The following is an 18,050-nucleotide window of genomic DNA, read 5'->3' as shown; positions in this document are numbered from 1 at the left end:
AATGTCCTTCCTGAACTGAGGGGCCCAGAGCTGAACACAATACTCAAGGTGTGGCCTCACCAACACAGAGTACAGGGGAAGGATCACTTCCCTGCTCCTGCTGGCCACACTGTTCTTGATGCAGGCCAGGATGCCATTGGCCTTCTTGGCCACCTGGGCACACTGCTGGCTCATGTTCAGCCTCCTGTCAATCAGCACCCCCAGGTCCCTTTCTGCCTGGCTGCTCTCCAGCCACTCTGTGCCCAGCCTGTAGCGCTGCAAGGGGTTGTTGTGGCCAAAGTGCAGGACCTGGCACTTGGCCTTGTTGAACTTCATCCCATTGGAGTCAGCCCATCTCTCCAGCCTATCCAGATCCCTCTGCAGAGCCCTCCTGCCTTCCAGCAGGTTGACACTCCCTCCCAGCTTGGTGTCATCTGCAAATTTGCTGATGATGAACTCAATCCCGTCATCCAAATCATCGATAAAGATGTTAAACAGGACTGGTCCCAGCACTGATCCCTGGGGGACACCACTGGTGACCGGCCGCCAGCTGGATGCAGCCCTGTTCACCAGCACTCTCTGGGCCCGGCCCTCGAGCCAGTTCCTGACCCAGCACAGAGTGCCCCTGTCCAAGCCATGGGCTGCCAGCTTTTCCAGGAGTATATTATGGGAGACAGTGTCAAAGGCTTTGCTGAAGTCCAGATAGACACATCCACAGCCTTTCCCTCATCCACGAGGTGGGTCACCTGATCGTAAAAGGAGATCAGGTTGGTCAAACAGGATCTGCCCCTCCTAAACCCATGTTGGCTGGGTCTGATCCCTTGTCCATCCTGTAGCTGCTGTGTGATTGCACACAGGATGATCTGCTCCATAACTCTGCCAGGCACCGAGGTCAGGCTGACAGGCCTGTAGTTACTAGGGTCAGTTTTCTATTACAATAATTGTCTTGATATGATGTGATTCTGCTAAGGGTTCACTACTTTTTAAAGAAAAGTATTTTTCCTGATAAAATTATTGCAATAATACTGAGGATTTCACAACAGCAAAGACATTAGCAGTTCTCCAGGCAGCAGAATCAGAGTTTCCCTGTTGCTGAACTAAGCTACAGACAACAATTTCTTGACACAGGCAGAAATAACTCTCTTGCGTTTTATCACATTCAGAAGACAATCTGACATGTCTCCTGAGATGCTCTGAAATGTAATAGGGTTTCTTTATTCCTAGGAGTCTGTAGAAACACCTAGTCTATAAAGCCAGGAGGACCCTTTGTTTTCTGAAGGGTTTTCTAAAACAAAGGGTGGGCAGCATTTATTCTCTAAAATTTTCTAAGAGAAACACGATGCAAAAATAAATTCCTGATTCAAGTGGCATTAGGAACAAGACTTTATTCTATTTTACCTAAATTTACCTAAAACCTTCAGAGCTGTTTCCCATCTAGTATACTTTTTTATGACGCTCTTCCTTCACACCTTCCATGCTCACTTCCATCCACAGTTTGCATGACAGGACAGTTACTGCCAAAACACTTTTATCAGCCTTCCTGCTTTGAAATCTGCTGGAAGTCCTAATGCATTCTCACTATCTTGCTTTTTATCAACAAAGGAGCAAGATTCTTTACCCAAAAGTCAGAGGAGTAATTGGCCTCAAAAAGACTAGCAAAAAGCCCAGGACTGTTGACTTTCAAAGCACTCAGAAAAAGACCAGTTGTTTACATCAGGCTTTTCAGACAGGTAAATGTGAATGGTGTTAATTAAGAGACAGAAAAAAAAAACCAGGGCAACCAATCCTGGAGACATATGACATAACAACCTGGAAAAATCTTCTATGGATCTTCCAATTACCCAGTGTGGGTTATGCAGAAGGCAGAATGGAGGAAGCTACTGTAAAGCTACTTGGCTCAGAATGATTTCCAAACGGAATTTAGTATAAAAAATAAAACTAATGAAGCAAAAAAAAAGCACTTCTCATAAATGAAAGAATGAAATGCAATTTCTATAGAGACAGGGAAGAGAGCTGAAGAGTGTTCAGAAACTTCTTTTTTTCCTACAAACGTACAGGGGTAACAAAGAAGCATACTGACAACAGCTAATTCCAAAACTAGGTGGCTCCTATAGTTTCAAGTTAGCTCAGCATGAGAGGGCTATTAGACTTTTTCAAAGAAAAGTAAATAGTGTAAATATATAAGAGTCCAAGCTTTAGGTCCAAACTGCTTTATTCAGAAGGATTATTCTGGAAGATTTTTACAAGAGGGTCACTGCATGATTGTCACTCTACCCTAGACTATTAGTCTAACCAGTACTGCTTATGATAACAGCCTGAAAGCAAATCAGGTATTTATTTTAAATGGTCAAAGTCTGTCAGCCTACAGGAGCAAGAGGAAAGTAAAAAGCAGTGAAGAGTCAAGAAATAAATTCATGATTTGCAGGCAATACATATGGAATATGAGAATTTAATGTATGACTAATTATAAAGTGGAAAAACTAAAACTGGAAAGACAAAAAAGCCATTGCTCTATTACAAAGCAAAGTAAACCTTTTACTCCATCAAGTAACTGCTTGCATTGCAGTTACAGAACAAAAAAGGTAAGTAATGTGAAGAGCTTATTGGGTGAGAGAGAGCTCTCAAATGAATGTGGCAGAAAGCTTAAACCACCCAGAAGCAAAGGGCACAACAGTGAAGGACGGAATCCTTCATTTCTATTTAAGCATTAAAACAAACAAATGAACAATGTTTTGACCAGTCTCTTTAAGAAAAGACACTTTTGCGGTGAAAGCAAATTAGTATGTTTCTACAATACTCAATACCTGAGCAGAGCTCCTCTAGTAACAAGGTGCTAGAGGTCTAGTGCAGAGGAATAAACTTTTGAGGGTATAGATACCACTACAAAGGACCTGTGAAAATGAAATATATACTACAAAACCCTTGGAATTCAAGTGCAGGGAAATCTGAGGAAACAGTATTTCACATCCAGTTTTTCTCCTCCAAATGACTTAGAGCAGTATTACACAAGAAAATACCACATATATATGTGTGTGCATATACATAAAACTTAATAAAGTGTTTAGAAGATTATTGAGCTGAGTTTCTAGGAACAAACCCTTACTGTACTTTGTTTGATAACACATAAAAATGATCACCAGTTCTGACAGCTTACATACCTTGTGTATCAGGAATTGATGTCCATTTGGGGGCCTACTCTTTGGTTTTTGAAAATGATTCTCTTACATGGTGGTCCTAATTACATGTGTGAGAGAAGGAACAACTTATCGTAACATCACTCCATACCTTGACAGAGGGAAAAAAAAAAAAAAAAAAAAGGCAGAAAACAGGGCCACAGTCACATGTTCTTATGATGACCAAGAAATAAACCAAAAAGGGAATATATGGCCTTTGGGGGTAAAAATCTCCCCCAGAATTTTTTCCCACTGCAGTTCGGTAATACATATCAATACAAAGGGAAAGATCAATATGCAGATCTTGAGTTCAGGCTTACACACTTCAGCTTTTCCCCTGTACCTACAGTGACAAAGCACCTTTGCCTTCTGGAATCCCGGTGTGCAGTAACAGTTACTGCAGCATGAAGGACAGCCGTGACCAAGTGCAAACCAAAGAAGCATTCACAGGCATCAGCATGAGAGGCAGATGCCCTTTTGTCAGTAGCACTGTAAAAATTAAAAACGAAACCCCAACCAAACCCCCACCCCAAACCAAACAAAAACACAAACACAACAACCCCAAACAAACAAACAAAAACAAAAACACAACCCCCAAAACCCAAAACAAAACAAACAAATAAAAACGCAACCCCTAGTGTACCATAACTTCTATAGTTGACTAATTAAAGCCTTAGGGAGGGGCAGAATTCTTTACACTTACTATTTTCTTGCTACTTCTTTTTCAAATTTTGATGAATAACAGAATTGTTCAAAATACAACTTTAAAAGAAAAATACAAACCCCAGTAAAAATAATCTTGTAAAAACAATGACCTAAATGTAAGGGGGTCTCTTTTTTTGTTTGTTTGTTGTTTGGTTGGTTTTTAAGATATGTTTAGGACACCGTTTTTTTCATTGTACAGAGTGAAACAAACATCCATCTGGGATTCAGGACTGCATTTTTACAACAGACTGAAGTGAGTAGTTTATTTTAGCAGTTGGTACAGTCCTATGCCTGGAAATTTATCATAGTTTGCCATGTAATTTAAGCACTCAATTTCTAGCAACTACTGCTCTCAGCCTGGGGAGGCAGCAAGGAGAAAAAAAAATCTACAACAAATTACATGTGACGAATTTTTAGTAGCCTCACTATGGGGTTTTTTGTGTCACTAGGAGACAGACTGCCTGAGAGAAGAGGAGGTTAAACTGGGTAGTAAAAAGAAGCCTATGTGGAAGGTGACCTTCTGAGGAAAGGTATTCCAGCTCTGGCTGAGCTGAGGAAAGGGTATGACTGCTATAGAATTATATTAAAAGCAGCTTATCATTCACTTCTGAAAGAGAGTTGTCCTGGCAACTTTGCTTTATACTGAGTCATGTGCTACTGCACTTATGCATTTATATGCCTTTGACATATTTTCCTGACTGGACTTTTCAGGAATCCAGTGCTGGGATGCTAAGTCTTTAATCCTACATCATAAGACAGACACCAAGCTACTTAATTGTACCAGAATGACTTCTGCTCCAGGACTGCAAGGCATCAAAGTACAGGCATCAGTTTTATCCATATTTTTTGGACTTCAGCAGAATGTAGGCACCAGAGTCCCAGTGTAGTCACCCATGAGCAGAAACAACATGTCCTTGTCAGGGAATTGGTGGTGAAACAATTATCTCAAATGATAGTTTTGCATTCTATCTAGTCAACCATGCCTTTTTTAAGAATGACAGATCTTAATGATTGCCAGAAGCATTGTGGAAGAATCTTTCCAAGATATTATTCAAGATATTTTCAAAGCACTGGACCACGAGATACTCATACTGTGTTTACAAGAAATTCACAGTGGCTTACATGGATATGCTCTGCATTGGTCATATGTTTTAATACCTTGTTATTCCAGAAGAAAGCAAAGAGAAAATGTAAAAAAAAAAAAAAAAAAAACAAAACACCAAACAACCAAAAAAACCCCAAGAGCTTTAAATTCATTTAAACAAATGAGTGGCAGGCAGCAGAATGGATGTAAGGAGAACACTGATCTCTTGAGGCAGGTCTTGTGGCATTAGTTCCCTGCAGGATGTGTATGACCTCTTGATTTTAATTCAGTACTTTTAGGAGACAGTTAGTGTTAGTTTCACTCTGCTCTCTCTTAGCTGGAATGCTTGACAAGGTGACAGCAAAACAAAAAGATAATTTATTAATTACGATTTACAGATAGCTTAAAAGAAAAAGGAAAAAAAAAAAGGACAAAGGCAGGAAATGGAGTAGTAGTAACTGAGTCACTGGTAGTAACATCACATCAGGGGAAAGGTATGATGAAAGAGTCTCTAGGAGGTAAATGCTGATGGTCCAAATGTTCAACAAATTCATAAGTGTTCAGAAAAAGACAACTAATAATGAAGCTAGCAAAATCCATTTATGATATTCAATGAAGGGTTAGTGGATGAATTGTAGAAGTACCAATTGGAACTGAGTGACTGGGAATGAAGTGATCAAAGACAGCAGGCAGATGAAACAACGCAGCCAACTTAACACGAGGCAGATAGGAAAACCAACTTTATCTCACACCATGGGGTGTTGAAAAATGGACATATATGCTCATAATTCATAACTCTAAGAAAACATTAGCATTTCCAGAAAAAGAAAACCCGAACAAAATGTTTTCAATGATTACAACAGTGTAAAAAGAATTGAAAAGAACTGTTAAAATAGGGGGATTGTACATTTTTGAGTACTAGAAGACGACCTGGAATTTCTAGACTAAAAAGGTTTCAGCAGAAAGTAGCAAAAGGCAAAGCACTTAACTGTATGTACACTGATCCCCGCAGTACCTGGAAAAAAAAATTGTGAACTTCAAGAAAAATAATTTGAAATCCTTGTATACAGTATTAGTTTTGCCAGTTCAAACCTATCCTGGAAGGAACCAAATAAGTGGAAAGAAGCTTAAGTGGAAAGAGATAATTCAGTTGGTTTGGGAAAATCTAAGATGAGCCTTAATTAACCTCCTAACTACTGACCTTCAGCAGTGCCTCCTATACACATTAAGTCTGCAGGGAGCTGTAAGTTCAGTGAGGGTCTTCCATACTGCTTCAGCATGGGAGTGGGCAGAAACATGAAGGAGGATATATTAATGATATATTCCACCAGTCATCATCTTCCCCATGCCCTATAGACACAATCATATGTGTCTGAAGGCTTTTTTCTTCAAATTCAGCTCCTCCATGCTCCATACTAAAGCATCAGCATTGCACATCCCCTCTCACAGCTCCCAGATCCGCAGGCACAGCATGATCTTTACTTCATGTTTTCAATTCACTGCAGTGCAACCACTTCTGACTCTCATCCTTTGCCCTGTCAGGCTTTAAAGAATTTAAAGCCAATGCACCCGCAGGTAGGTATAGATGTACTTACAGTACTCAATCTGTGCCTCATCCGCAGGTGTACTCTTTGGTACTAAAATGTTACACTGCTTGGAAAGGATAGTATTTAGAAATAAAAAGCCTCAAACAACTTTTTATGTGGTTGTTTGCACACTCATACATACAGTGCCACATATGCATTTATCTTACAGGTAAGCTGTAACAGAATGGAAAATCTAAATTTCCTTACATTAATCAGTAACAATACAGCTAAAATTGCATAAATACATGTATTTAATATCCTTCTGATATTGAAGTAAACACTCAACACAAAAGCATGAAAATTGTAGATACTCTTATTTTCTGTAATAACGATTCCTTCCCTCTTTACTGTTGAAATATACGTGGTAGATCTCCTAATAGGAGATAAGAGTATTAATAATAATTTTTAAAAAAGATGGGTACACATGGCAAATTGCCTAGTTACAGGTGGAACTGCCTGTGCATCAGTTTCAGCCCGTTGCCTCTTGTCCTATTGTCTGGCACCACCAAGAAGAGCCTGGCTCCATTCTCGTGACACCAGGAACCCTTCAGATTCTGATAGACACTGATGAGGTCCCCTTTCAGTTGTCTCTTTTCTCAGGCGTGCACAGGCCCAGTTCCCTCAGCCTGTCCTCATAAGAGAGATATTCTAGTCCATTAATCATCTTTGTTTCCCTCCACTGGACCCACTCCAGGATTTTTAGGATACCTCTATTGCTTTTTGAAGGGCAGTTTTCTCCCTGAACAAAATGAGCATTTTTTTGCTTAATGGTACAACTTAATTGATACAAACATTTCAGCAGACTAGCTGGGAAAGAACTGGCCTTAGTCCTACACAGTCTCAACAGGATGACATTTCAATTACTGACACAGTACGATACTATACAGACAACAGGTGAGTAATTTAATAGATCAGTCCAGAACTTCCTGTAAGCAATACATACAATCCAATTAGTTTCTCACAATAGACTACAGCAGTTATTTGAGGAGCATCAAGCACTTCATCTGGTAAGTCTTCACAGAGGAAGGAATGCCTTGCTATTTCTATTCACATCTGTCACTCAGCATTACAGTTTCAGAGCACTGTGAACGTGGACACTGGGTATGTTGCAGCACTTGAATTCACCTGTGTGTGGCAAGAGGGAGAGGGCCTGAACAGCAGTGAAATTTCCAAAACCCGCAGTCAGGATAACAGATGCATCAAACTGAAGGGGAGTAGTGACTGCCAGCCACTGTCAGCATTTCTGGCTTCCCTGACCTGGATTTCAGTTACTGTTGTAACACTGTAAACTCAAAAAACAGTCCATTTTTGACAGAATAAATATTTCTACTCTGTATTTTAGAAAAAAATTTGGTTTCAATCTTACAGCTTCAGAGTTCTGAGAGTTAAGACGTGACACCACGCTGTCCCCTACTTATTCCTCTTGGCCCAAACTCTTCATAAGGACAGATTTGTCTGCATCTTTATATCAAGGATGAATCTGGTGCACAATAACATAGATGTATCAGTGCCTGTGCATTTATGCACATTTTTATATACTAGTGTCAATCATGCTCTTCTTTGCCCTCTCTCCTTGCCCTCACTCTAGGTTTTCCTTAACGTTTTATTTTATATTTTCCCTTCTCTTTGACATTAATTTGCATCTAATTTTCTTTGTTTGATTACATTTTTAAAAGTTATTAGTGGACTGAAGAAAGTTAAAATTTTCTCATTGTCACTAAAATACCCTGATGCTTTTCCAGGGATCCTCAGGAGCTGTGCACACAGGCTACTCAGAGAAGTTAATTATTAATTAATCAGTAAGGTGGAATAGTTAAGATTAATTCAGGCTCTGTTGAGACCCTCTCATTCAGAATTAAAATAGAATTTGGTTCAATTTCCTTGAGAAATGAATTATGCTAAAATAAAATAAGGTCACTTCAGTTCTAATTCTTTTGCAATGTAGCAGTTTTACTTAATTTGAATTAAATATGTACATGAAGACAATTCCTTAGGTGTAATTCCTTTCCTGAACTGATAATGAAAGAAACTTACAAAACTTGTGTTAGGCTGCAGTACAGCAGTTCCAAAGCAGCTTAACATTGCTGTTTAATATTTTTTTTATCTTGAAAAAAATGTATCATATTTTGGGAAAACTGACTAAATGTATGATGATTAGACTCACATTACAGCAATCAAGTAGTTTCAGTTGCAATTTCTACAGAAGGTTCTACAGATTTTACTATTGTGGATTCCATGGGCATTATTGCTAGTGAATTAGATGGTTAGAGTACTGACCATATCTGACATGTGAGATGCTGAGCATGAGCACATTTAAAACTTGTACATGAAAATGAAAATTGCATAAAAGAGCGATTTGTTTAAAACTGGGTGTGCTTATACCGTTTGAATATATATGTTTATAAAGGTAAAAATCATAACTTTTACATAATCCAAGATAATCTAAATCATCAACATCAGTTGATCATCAACAATAGTTGTTCATATCAGTTGCCATGTGTATTCTACTTGATTAAAAATGAACACAATTTCTATTGCCCGCACTGGAGGCATCTGAGTGTGTGTGCCAGCACTACATTTGACCAGCAACTCTTCTCTCAAGTGCTGCAGAAACCAGAGCCCCCAGGTCACATCATGTCCTTGTCCCAAGGGACTCATCTGAGGGAAAACCCTGACCTGAGATTTTTAAAGAAATTCTTCTTCAACTAATATAATAAAATGTGGCCATTAGACTGAAGAATCTTCAGACAAACTTTTAAGGAGTAAATGAGATAAAAGCTTAATTCCTATTTTCAGAGTTGACTAAGGAATCTATTTTCTGCTAAACTTTACAAATATTACTATAAAACAAATATAAGCGATCAATTGTCTCTTATTTTCCCTGAAATTAAATGAAGTTTATCATGGCTGTCACAGAAAGATTCTAAATGTTGTTTGGTTTTATTCACTTGCCTCATAAAAGGAATTTAAAAAATAACAAATCTGCCAAATAAACGCAGACTAACAAATTTAGTACCTCATTTCAGATTTATTCAATTTCCCAAATTAATGAAGCACGGGTGCTGATGAAAACAGATTTTTTTTTCCCGAAAGTGATAAATGATGAAAATACACACAGTCTGAGAACACAGTAAAGAAAGGAAAGACCACCACGCCATACTTTCCATTCTTTTTCCATACTGGGAAAGACAATCAGTGGTGTGTGATGGTTGGTGTCACTATGTTATTGCACATAAAAATATCACTGCTGGTGTAATAGGGCATAAGGTTGGCTTTCACCACAGTCACATAGTGGTGTGAAGTGTTACCAGTTCTATCATTTCTACTTAGCTGTATCAGAGCCAGTCACACAGAATAACTAGTTAAAGACTGAAGTGCTGTCCAGTCTAGTTTAGTGCTAGTTCAGTGCCCATATACTTCCAAATTAACAAATCATTGTCATTTGGCAGATTGTTCACTTACTGTATATCCAAACATGGTATCATCTATCTCTAATATTCTTACAGAATTCAAAAATTAAGCTATTAAATAGGGAAAATATTTTCTGTTAATGCAGGTTAACGTTCAAGACAGGTCTCGTGGACTGCTAACTATTAACATGTGGTTATCCCAGTTTGGAAGAGACTGTCATTCATGGAACAAACAGAATACGTACTATTACTGCAGTCATTAAATATACACGCACATATTGTCATATTTGGCTGAATTACATTGTCATGGTTCTCATTTTTATCCATAGTTTGCCTCTTTCCCTTAACTGTCACAAATAAAACTACGAAGCAGATCCAAAAATACAGGGATTTTAAAATCTCCACCTAAAATGATAAGCTATTAAAACTGCTTCTGATAGGATGCATCCATATCCCCTAGTTAGGTCTTTAATAGAAAGTCCCTGTAAAGGAATAAAAACTTAACAACCAAAAAACCAGTCTGTGTACTCTAAGTTCATATTTATTTCAGTTTGCATCCAAATTTCTAAATCTAAGTATACCCTACTCCTTGCTGCTTCTATGCTCCAAGGTACTCTGTACAACAGTCAAAGGAAAAGTACAAACACAGTTAAGAACTGCATTATGTTGCATAAGACTGAAACATTCATAATGCTGCCATTTCCTAACACGTTGGTGTGCGCAATTTGGTAACTTTCTAAGAGTTCCTTTAAGATATCTTTAACCCTAATATCTAGTGCTGTGTCCTACAAACAGCTGAAGTTTTAATATTATCTTTATAAATTATGCCAGTAGTTTGGTCTCTCTTAAGAACATTACAAAACTTAGGACTTCCAAAGGGAAGATCATTAAGGATGACTACAGGATGCTTTCCACTGTGTCATTTGCAAAAGAAGATGAACTGTATCTTTCATTATAATTAAAATTCAGATTTGGAATGAGAGAATAAAAACTCAGTATTTTCAAAAGAAATGGTTTGCAGCATGGCAACTTAGCCTGTCCATTTCCCATTAACATACCACATGAAGCCTTAAGACTTCAATGAAGACTCATTCAGAAGGATTTGAAAAAAAAAACTTTTTAAAATAGGTTATGTGATGGAGTTAACGTCTTAAAAATATGGGACGTTTGAGGAAAATATTTAACCATATTCAGGAGGATATATTTAAAGATTAGGGTATTGCCTTTACATCCCTTACTTCAAGATATTCTTCAACCCACATAATTTCTCTACTACTTCTGTGAAGTCTAGTCTATTTGACACATGAAGGATTATAAAACTTAAAGTTGAAACATTTTGCACAGTACTGAGCTGCAAATCAGGAAGAGCAAAGGCAGTCTATGTAGGTCCTTTTCTGAAGAGCGGAAAGTTTGTAATTTTCTGAGTGCTTAACTGTAATTCATTATCATATATTTTCTAACTAATTACTTAAAATCGCAATTTTCTACAGAAGTTGTTAAAAGTTCACAGTAGGTCTGCAGGTGCAGCATGAGAGGTACAGAAGTAGAACTGGGGATTTTGTGTGAATAAAGGAAATATTTATAATCTGCTCCAGCTCGAAGCAGAATGCAGCATAAGTTTATTAAGTTAAAGCATTCTCAGCATTTCCCAGCATTTATTTAAAGCTAATGGCTGCTAAATTCAATACATCTTGGTATTTTGTCTCAGAGTACTGTCTTTAGAACAGTCTATATCTAAACAAAAGCCTATAGGAGTGGTAATACACGTAGGGGCAGGATAATATAAAAAAGGCATTTCCAAAAGCCAGGTACTCAAACATGCAATAAACTAAAAATCCTAGCAACATTAAAAGAGGATTCAGGCAAAATTCAACTAACATATTTGCCAATTTAGTTTGGGGGATATTTTTTTTTGTTTGCTTGGTTTTTTTCGGATATTTTTCTCTCAGTGTTTGACACGCTTAGCATCTCTATCAACTAGTAATATGAAGCCTACTCAAAATCTAACTTTGTTAACATTCACTGTCCACCACACCCTTCCACTGAAGTGATTTCTCTAAGGTAGACTAATACCAAGACAGCACCAGCAGAAGTTGTCAATGCTAATCAGTAAACTGAGCAAGCATAAAGTACAATGCAGAACTTCAAATGAAATCTTGATCGGTTTCTTTGAAATTAATGAGGCTTTTTTCCCTAAACAGAACATGACAAAGGTATCAGTCTTGCACATTAGAACCTGTGAAATTACATATAGAGAACATTGCACCTCTGTACATGAAAAATTTCTGAAACTCAAGAGGTTCAAACTACCTCATAGGCAACAGCCGAGAGACACAGACCTTAAATCTGGAACTCTTTTTCATTTATTTTTAATAGGAAAAAGACTAATTAGGTTCATGAACAATACTGATTTAGTATTAAAAAAAGGAAATATTTCAGCAATACATAAAAGGTATTTGGAAACATATTAAACCCATGTTTGCCCATGAATATCGGCATTTTAGATGCTCCGTGACATCTTCAAGTCACAGAGTCCTTTTAAAATAATTTTAGTTTATATCCTATTTGCATAAAAAGCGGAACATCTTTTTCATCTACTCTTTGTCTCATGTTGTTTAAGATTACTTTGATAGTTTGGATTATTTTTCTATTTTAATTTATTCCACTTCTCATTTTATTTTCCATACAAGTTGATGGAACACTATTAACTGCATTCAAAAATGGTAATTTCTCTTGGAATTATGAAGGAGCAGCCCCTGAAAGCATTCATTGTAAACTGCTATCCCAAACAGTCTTGGACTTAAGGCAGTGATAGGCACGAGAAATACAACAGTCAGAGGAGTACAGGTGAGGCCTCCCACACCTTCAAATCTATGCTCAGATAATGTATTTGTCTTGACAGTAGGCCTGAAAATATTTCTGTGCATAAACAGGCAAAGACTAGAGACTAGAGACTACCTTTGGTAACCTGGTTTATCAAAGAACCTGCCATCAAAAAGTACATCCCCCACTGATTTGTTTTAACCTAAGAAAAATCTCAAGCCTGTGATCAGTGTTTTACAACAGTCATCAATCTCAAGATCTAAAAGTACACAAAGAAAAAGCCCCAGTAAAATAAAAAATGTTGAAACCGCCACATCAATCCATGGCTTAAGCTACAAGAGCCTGGAAGAGTGAAATTACTTCAGTTTGCTAGAGAGAGTTCAATTCCACAGGCAGAATTATTCTCCTTTTCCTTCTTTCTTTATATACATATATATTTCTTTATATACATATATATATGTATATACTTTATATATAAGCTAACTGGGAATTTGATTCTGTCCTGTAAAAACTGGTTTCCTTTTTAATATTTATTATATCAGGCATTTAATATAAACATACCTGAAAAGTACATACTTGTGAAAATTCACCACTGAAGTCAATGACAGTTTTTGTTCTACGATCTCTTTAATCCCTGTACTTTATCAGTTGTTAAGATGACAGTTCAGAAAAACTTCCTAGCCATTACTCTGATATCACATTTTCTCCATTTTAAAATAACCTGCGACCTATTTCTTGATCTCACAGTGATTTATCTAGTTATTTATAATATGTAAATCTGAATTGCATCCAAAAACTAAAGCATTCTCAAGACCTGCGCTAAGTTCTTTACGACAGTGTTTCAAAGACCAGGCACTTCCAGCACATGTCAAGAGACAGGAGGCAATAAAGTAAGAATTGGTATGACATTGGAAAAACACCATCTTCAAGTATTTTAGGGAGTTTGCTTCACTTGTGGAAATACATCAACAATTTATAGAACAAATCATGGAAAACTAAAAACTTTCTTTAAAATACATTCTTTTCACTACATTTCACTACATTTTGCAGCCAATCATAGTAACTTGCTGTAATAAAAAATTTGATAGAGATCTGGATGTATTCAGGCAGAGACTGACACTTAAAACCCATTGTAAAGATTTATGCAGCATTTACTTTCAAGCAAGGGGGTAGTTCCATTAATACTGGTTCCAGGAGAGTTGACTATTAAGCACAAGTCCATGCTTATGTACAAGCCCAGACAGCTGTATGAGATCATTTTTATTTTAAACATTGAGATTTACCACAGAACAGGTCTGTAGTGTTATAAATGATTGTTATGAAACACAAGCTATAAAACCAGTAATCAACAGCAACTCCTTAGCTGGGCCCATAGCCAGTAAGCCCAGTCTCCCTCCTATATCACTTTCTCTTGTTTTCCGATCAGTGTAATCATTCCATCTGCAGCAGAGCTTGTACCCATCTGTAGATTAAGTATATATTCAACATGCCTACCCATACAGAAGGAAAGGATGCATTAGATTCAGTAAAAGTGTTTTCAAGAATGTGTGGGTATAAACATTTAAGTATAATTTAAACATTCAGGAACACCTGAAAAAGAAACTTGAGGCCAAATCATATCAACAAGGAAGTTAAATCATGTTCATCACTGTGCTCCTTAGTAAACATTTATACTTTGAAAATAATTGGTCACTTGAGTGAGAAGATTGCTTGTTTTTAAAAAGTTAAATAAGCACACTGCTTTGTTTCTGAGAGCTACCCTAAATTTTTGAATGCTCAAGAGAGAAACAGAGTAACTTTAATATACAAATTACAGTATAACTTTCTAACACTTTCAACTAGGCTTTCTCATTCATCTTCATTAATTATCAGCTAATTATCAAAAGAATGAATTATGCATTATATTTTTCAGGGGGAACAGTAACTGGTATTGCAACAGCTGAGGTTAATGAGTAGGACTGGGCTATGCAAGAGCTTTTTACAGTGGCACTCTACCTCTCCTGGCATTTCAATTATTATCACATTATCTTGATCTTTTTGCTACACCATTTGAACATGAAGTCTATTAACATAATAAGAGTAGTAATACATCATTACCTCTAGTAAAAACAAACTCAAAATTTCCTAAGAAGTGTCTCAGCTCTTAAAAGTTCCTAAGAGTGTGGGTTTTTTGCTTGCTTGTTTGCTTTATGGAAATATGTTTGAGCCCCCTCCACTTGGCTTTCCAGTAATTTATCATCAAAAATGTGCTGCTTAACTATAAACAGAAGACCTTCTTTTAGTGGTAGCATAAGAATCAGTATCCACAGAAATACTTGAAAATGGTTTCAAATTGTGAGCTTAGAAAGCTTGCAGCACAAATGTCAGCCTGAGAAATAGCGTAATGTGTGCATCATATCACTAGATAGGAAAGGAAAAGCTTGGATGACTTTGTGAAAAAGAGCATGGGTATGAATTTCTAACATAGCTTGCTTCTAACATAGCTTGCTTCTTGCATCATATATTATTTAATTTCCATAGCAACTCACAGGAGCAAGAAGCCCATGTTTTCAGAGAAATCTGAATTGATGCAATTCACAAAAGACAAACTACAATACACTAGTAATGGTACAGAAAATAAAGGCAAGGAAATTCTATGTTATCAGACACTCAAAGTGACTAAAAAGCTGTGTCAGATTTCCCTAAGTACAAGCATCCTATAAAGTACTCATTGCCAACGTTTGTGCCACGACCTTTATAGCATTGTAACCCCAAATCTGATAAACTGCATGCATCAATACTTCAAATTACTAGTGAAGAGTCAACTTTGCTCTCAAATCTTTTTATCAGTGCCTAAACAAAAAACCCAAATAACCAACCCACCACCACCAAACAAAGGAAACCAAAAAACCAACCAAACAAATGCCATCAGCTGAAACTTTCAAAACACTTGTAGCAAAATAAATGGCTTTTATTTCTCAAGAATCATATTAGTATAATTGAATATTATCTGATGATGATGGAATTGCACCTTTACAAGGGAAAAAAAGGAACTGAAGTCTAGAAAGAAGCACAGATATATTTCATAAATACAGAATGACATCATGTAAGCTATTATATGTGCCAGTTGTTGAAAACAGCTATAGAAAATGCTGATTTGTGAAAAAAAAGCATACTTTCCAAAGGGCTAAGAATAAAACTACAGTGTCTGTTCAGTCTAGCTTAGAAACCTTATCTGATACTGTCAAATTTGTTCAAGGTTACAGAAAAAAATTGCCTACGTAAGGTTGACAATTACTATGTTTCAAATTCTTTAAGGGCACAAAAGTACAAGTGTTATTTAAAGTTTACAAACAAGACACTATAACATCATATTGACAGTTTTCAGCTGATTTACATTTTCAAGTAAGCAAAACCATGCATCTGAAAAAAAAGAATGCAGTCTGCTTGTCAAAGTAAATCAGGCTAAGAAAGGGTGAAATAAAAAGCATGATTGACCCTTTCTGATCATCATGTGTCTTCTCTGCATTATCTTTAACATATACAGGTGGACAGGTGAAAGTACGCACACTCACAGCCCAATTTGGATTCATGTGTGTAAATGCTTAGAGGATGTCACACTGTCTAAACACTGTAACATAAGACTATGCTCTGTTTTCATTATGCTCAGCCACAAAACAGTTCCCAGATCTTCTTTTATTCTTATTTACAAGATGAAAGGAATGATAATATAAAACAACGACATCTCCGTATTATCCTTAGGCAATTCTCTTGTTATCATGCTGCACAACTCGACTACAGAGAAAAACAGCCATTACCTGTGTGAAGAGAACCTGTGATTAGCCTGAGAAGGTACTGAGCAAATTTCAATATTTCCCGCTTACACCGCTTCCTACAGCCACTCATCTTAGGCAACGAGGTATTCCTCTGAGGAGAGCCTGAAGACTTTGCCAATAAAGGGAACAGTTTCTGCCAGCAAACTTCTGGGGGCAGTTCACAGCTTCCTCACGGCCGAGCAGGCTCCCACCGATCTACCTTGGGTGGCTGCAAAAGGGACCCCCGCGGAAGGCAGCGGTGCGGGGCGCGGGCGCTGCCACGGCTCGGCTCGGCTCGGCTCGGCACAGCTCTGCTAAGCAGGGCACAGCGCAGCCCGGAGCAGGCACAGCCCGGAGCAGGCACAGCCCGGAGCAGGCACAGCGCAGCCCGGAGCAGGCACCTCGGCGGCCCCCGCGCCCCGCGGCGGCCGGACCCGCGGCAGGCGCTGCCCGCGGGCGGCTCTGCGGGCGCACAGCCCGGCGGGCGGGGCGGGGCCGCTGCCCGCGCCGCGCAGGCACGCACAGACACACAGACACTCAGACAGCTCCGCGCCCCGGCAGCGGCACCGCTCGGCTCTGCCCTTCGCCCGCGGTCAGAAGGCGGGCAGGGGGGAGCCGGCTGGGGCACGGCATTCCTCCATTTCTGTGCTGCGGAGCGGAGCGGAACCCACCCGGCAGCAGCGCCCCGCCCGGTCCGGCGGCGCCAGGTACCGAACGGCGCGGACCAGGGGACGGTCTTGCCCCGTCTCACCTGCGGGAAGGTAATCGAGTTGGGACTTGAAGGGGACGCCCCACCGCCTTCCCTCTGCGTGTCGGCCTCAGGCGCCGTAGCCTGCTTGAAGGTTATGGAAACCCCAGGCCACCGCACACCTATACGGAAGGAATAAAGAAGCAGGACCCAAGTGGTACCTCTGTACGGCTGCTGACCTGTGACAGGATGGAAACTAGCTCTGGCACAGTTAACATTTTGTGGTTAGGATCCCTCCAAGAAACTGTCTTTAGGAAGCTAGCTGCATTCCTTACTATTCCGTAATTCCGTCATTATTTTCCATCGTGCTTGAGAAGTGTTTCTTGTTTAAAAAAAAAAAAAAATCATCTTCTGTAGTCTTCATTCATGACTACAGAACCCAAAAAATGTGTTTTCCCTTGGAGTGCTTTCCTGCACTACATAAACATGGAGAGCAGCTCTATTGCATTAGAGGGTGATGCAATATGTTATGCTTAATACAGTTAAAAAAGGACAACCCATTAAGAAAAGCTTAACAGAAGAAAATCACTGTCTGATCTAATTTCAGTGACAGCGTTGACCATAAAACATTTTGGTGAATGCCTTTAAAAAATTACAATAAAGACAAATGCACATCTTCAAGCTATTGTCTATGTTATGCAGTGAGCAGAGATAAATACATTATAGGCACAATACATCAAAGCATTATCAAGGTTGCAGTTAGATGACACAGTTTCTGTGTCTGCTATCTAAAGCACAAGCATGCTGT

The 18,050-nt window shown here is 38.5% G+C and overlaps 1 protein-coding gene across 1 annotated transcript in view; it reads right to left on the bottom strand.

Moving 5' to 3' along the window:
* KCNIP4 (potassium voltage-gated channel interacting protein 4) overlaps positions 1-16,840 on the bottom strand; it is a 302,123-nt gene extending 285,283 nt beyond the window's left edge. Inside the window, exon 1 of the mRNA XM_027902071.1 lies at positions 16,558-16,840. Coding sequence (XP_027757872.1) covers positions 16,558-16,645 — 88 coding nt within the window. The 5' untranslated portion in view covers positions 16,646-16,840. The remainder of the gene's footprint in view (positions 1-16,557) is intronic.
* Positions 16,841-18,050: the final 1,210 nt, after the last annotated feature.

The sequence above is a fragment of the Empidonax traillii genome, unplaced genomic scaffold, assembly GCF_003031625.1.
Source record: "Empidonax traillii isolate 1590-97213 ecotype Southwest subspecies unplaced genomic scaffold, ASM303162v1 scaffold834:size519909, whole genome shotgun sequence".
Classification (NCBI taxonomy): Eukaryota; Metazoa; Chordata; class Aves; order Passeriformes; family Tyrannidae; genus Empidonax; species Empidonax traillii.
This window is presented reverse-complemented; position numbering and strand designations above follow the sequence as displayed.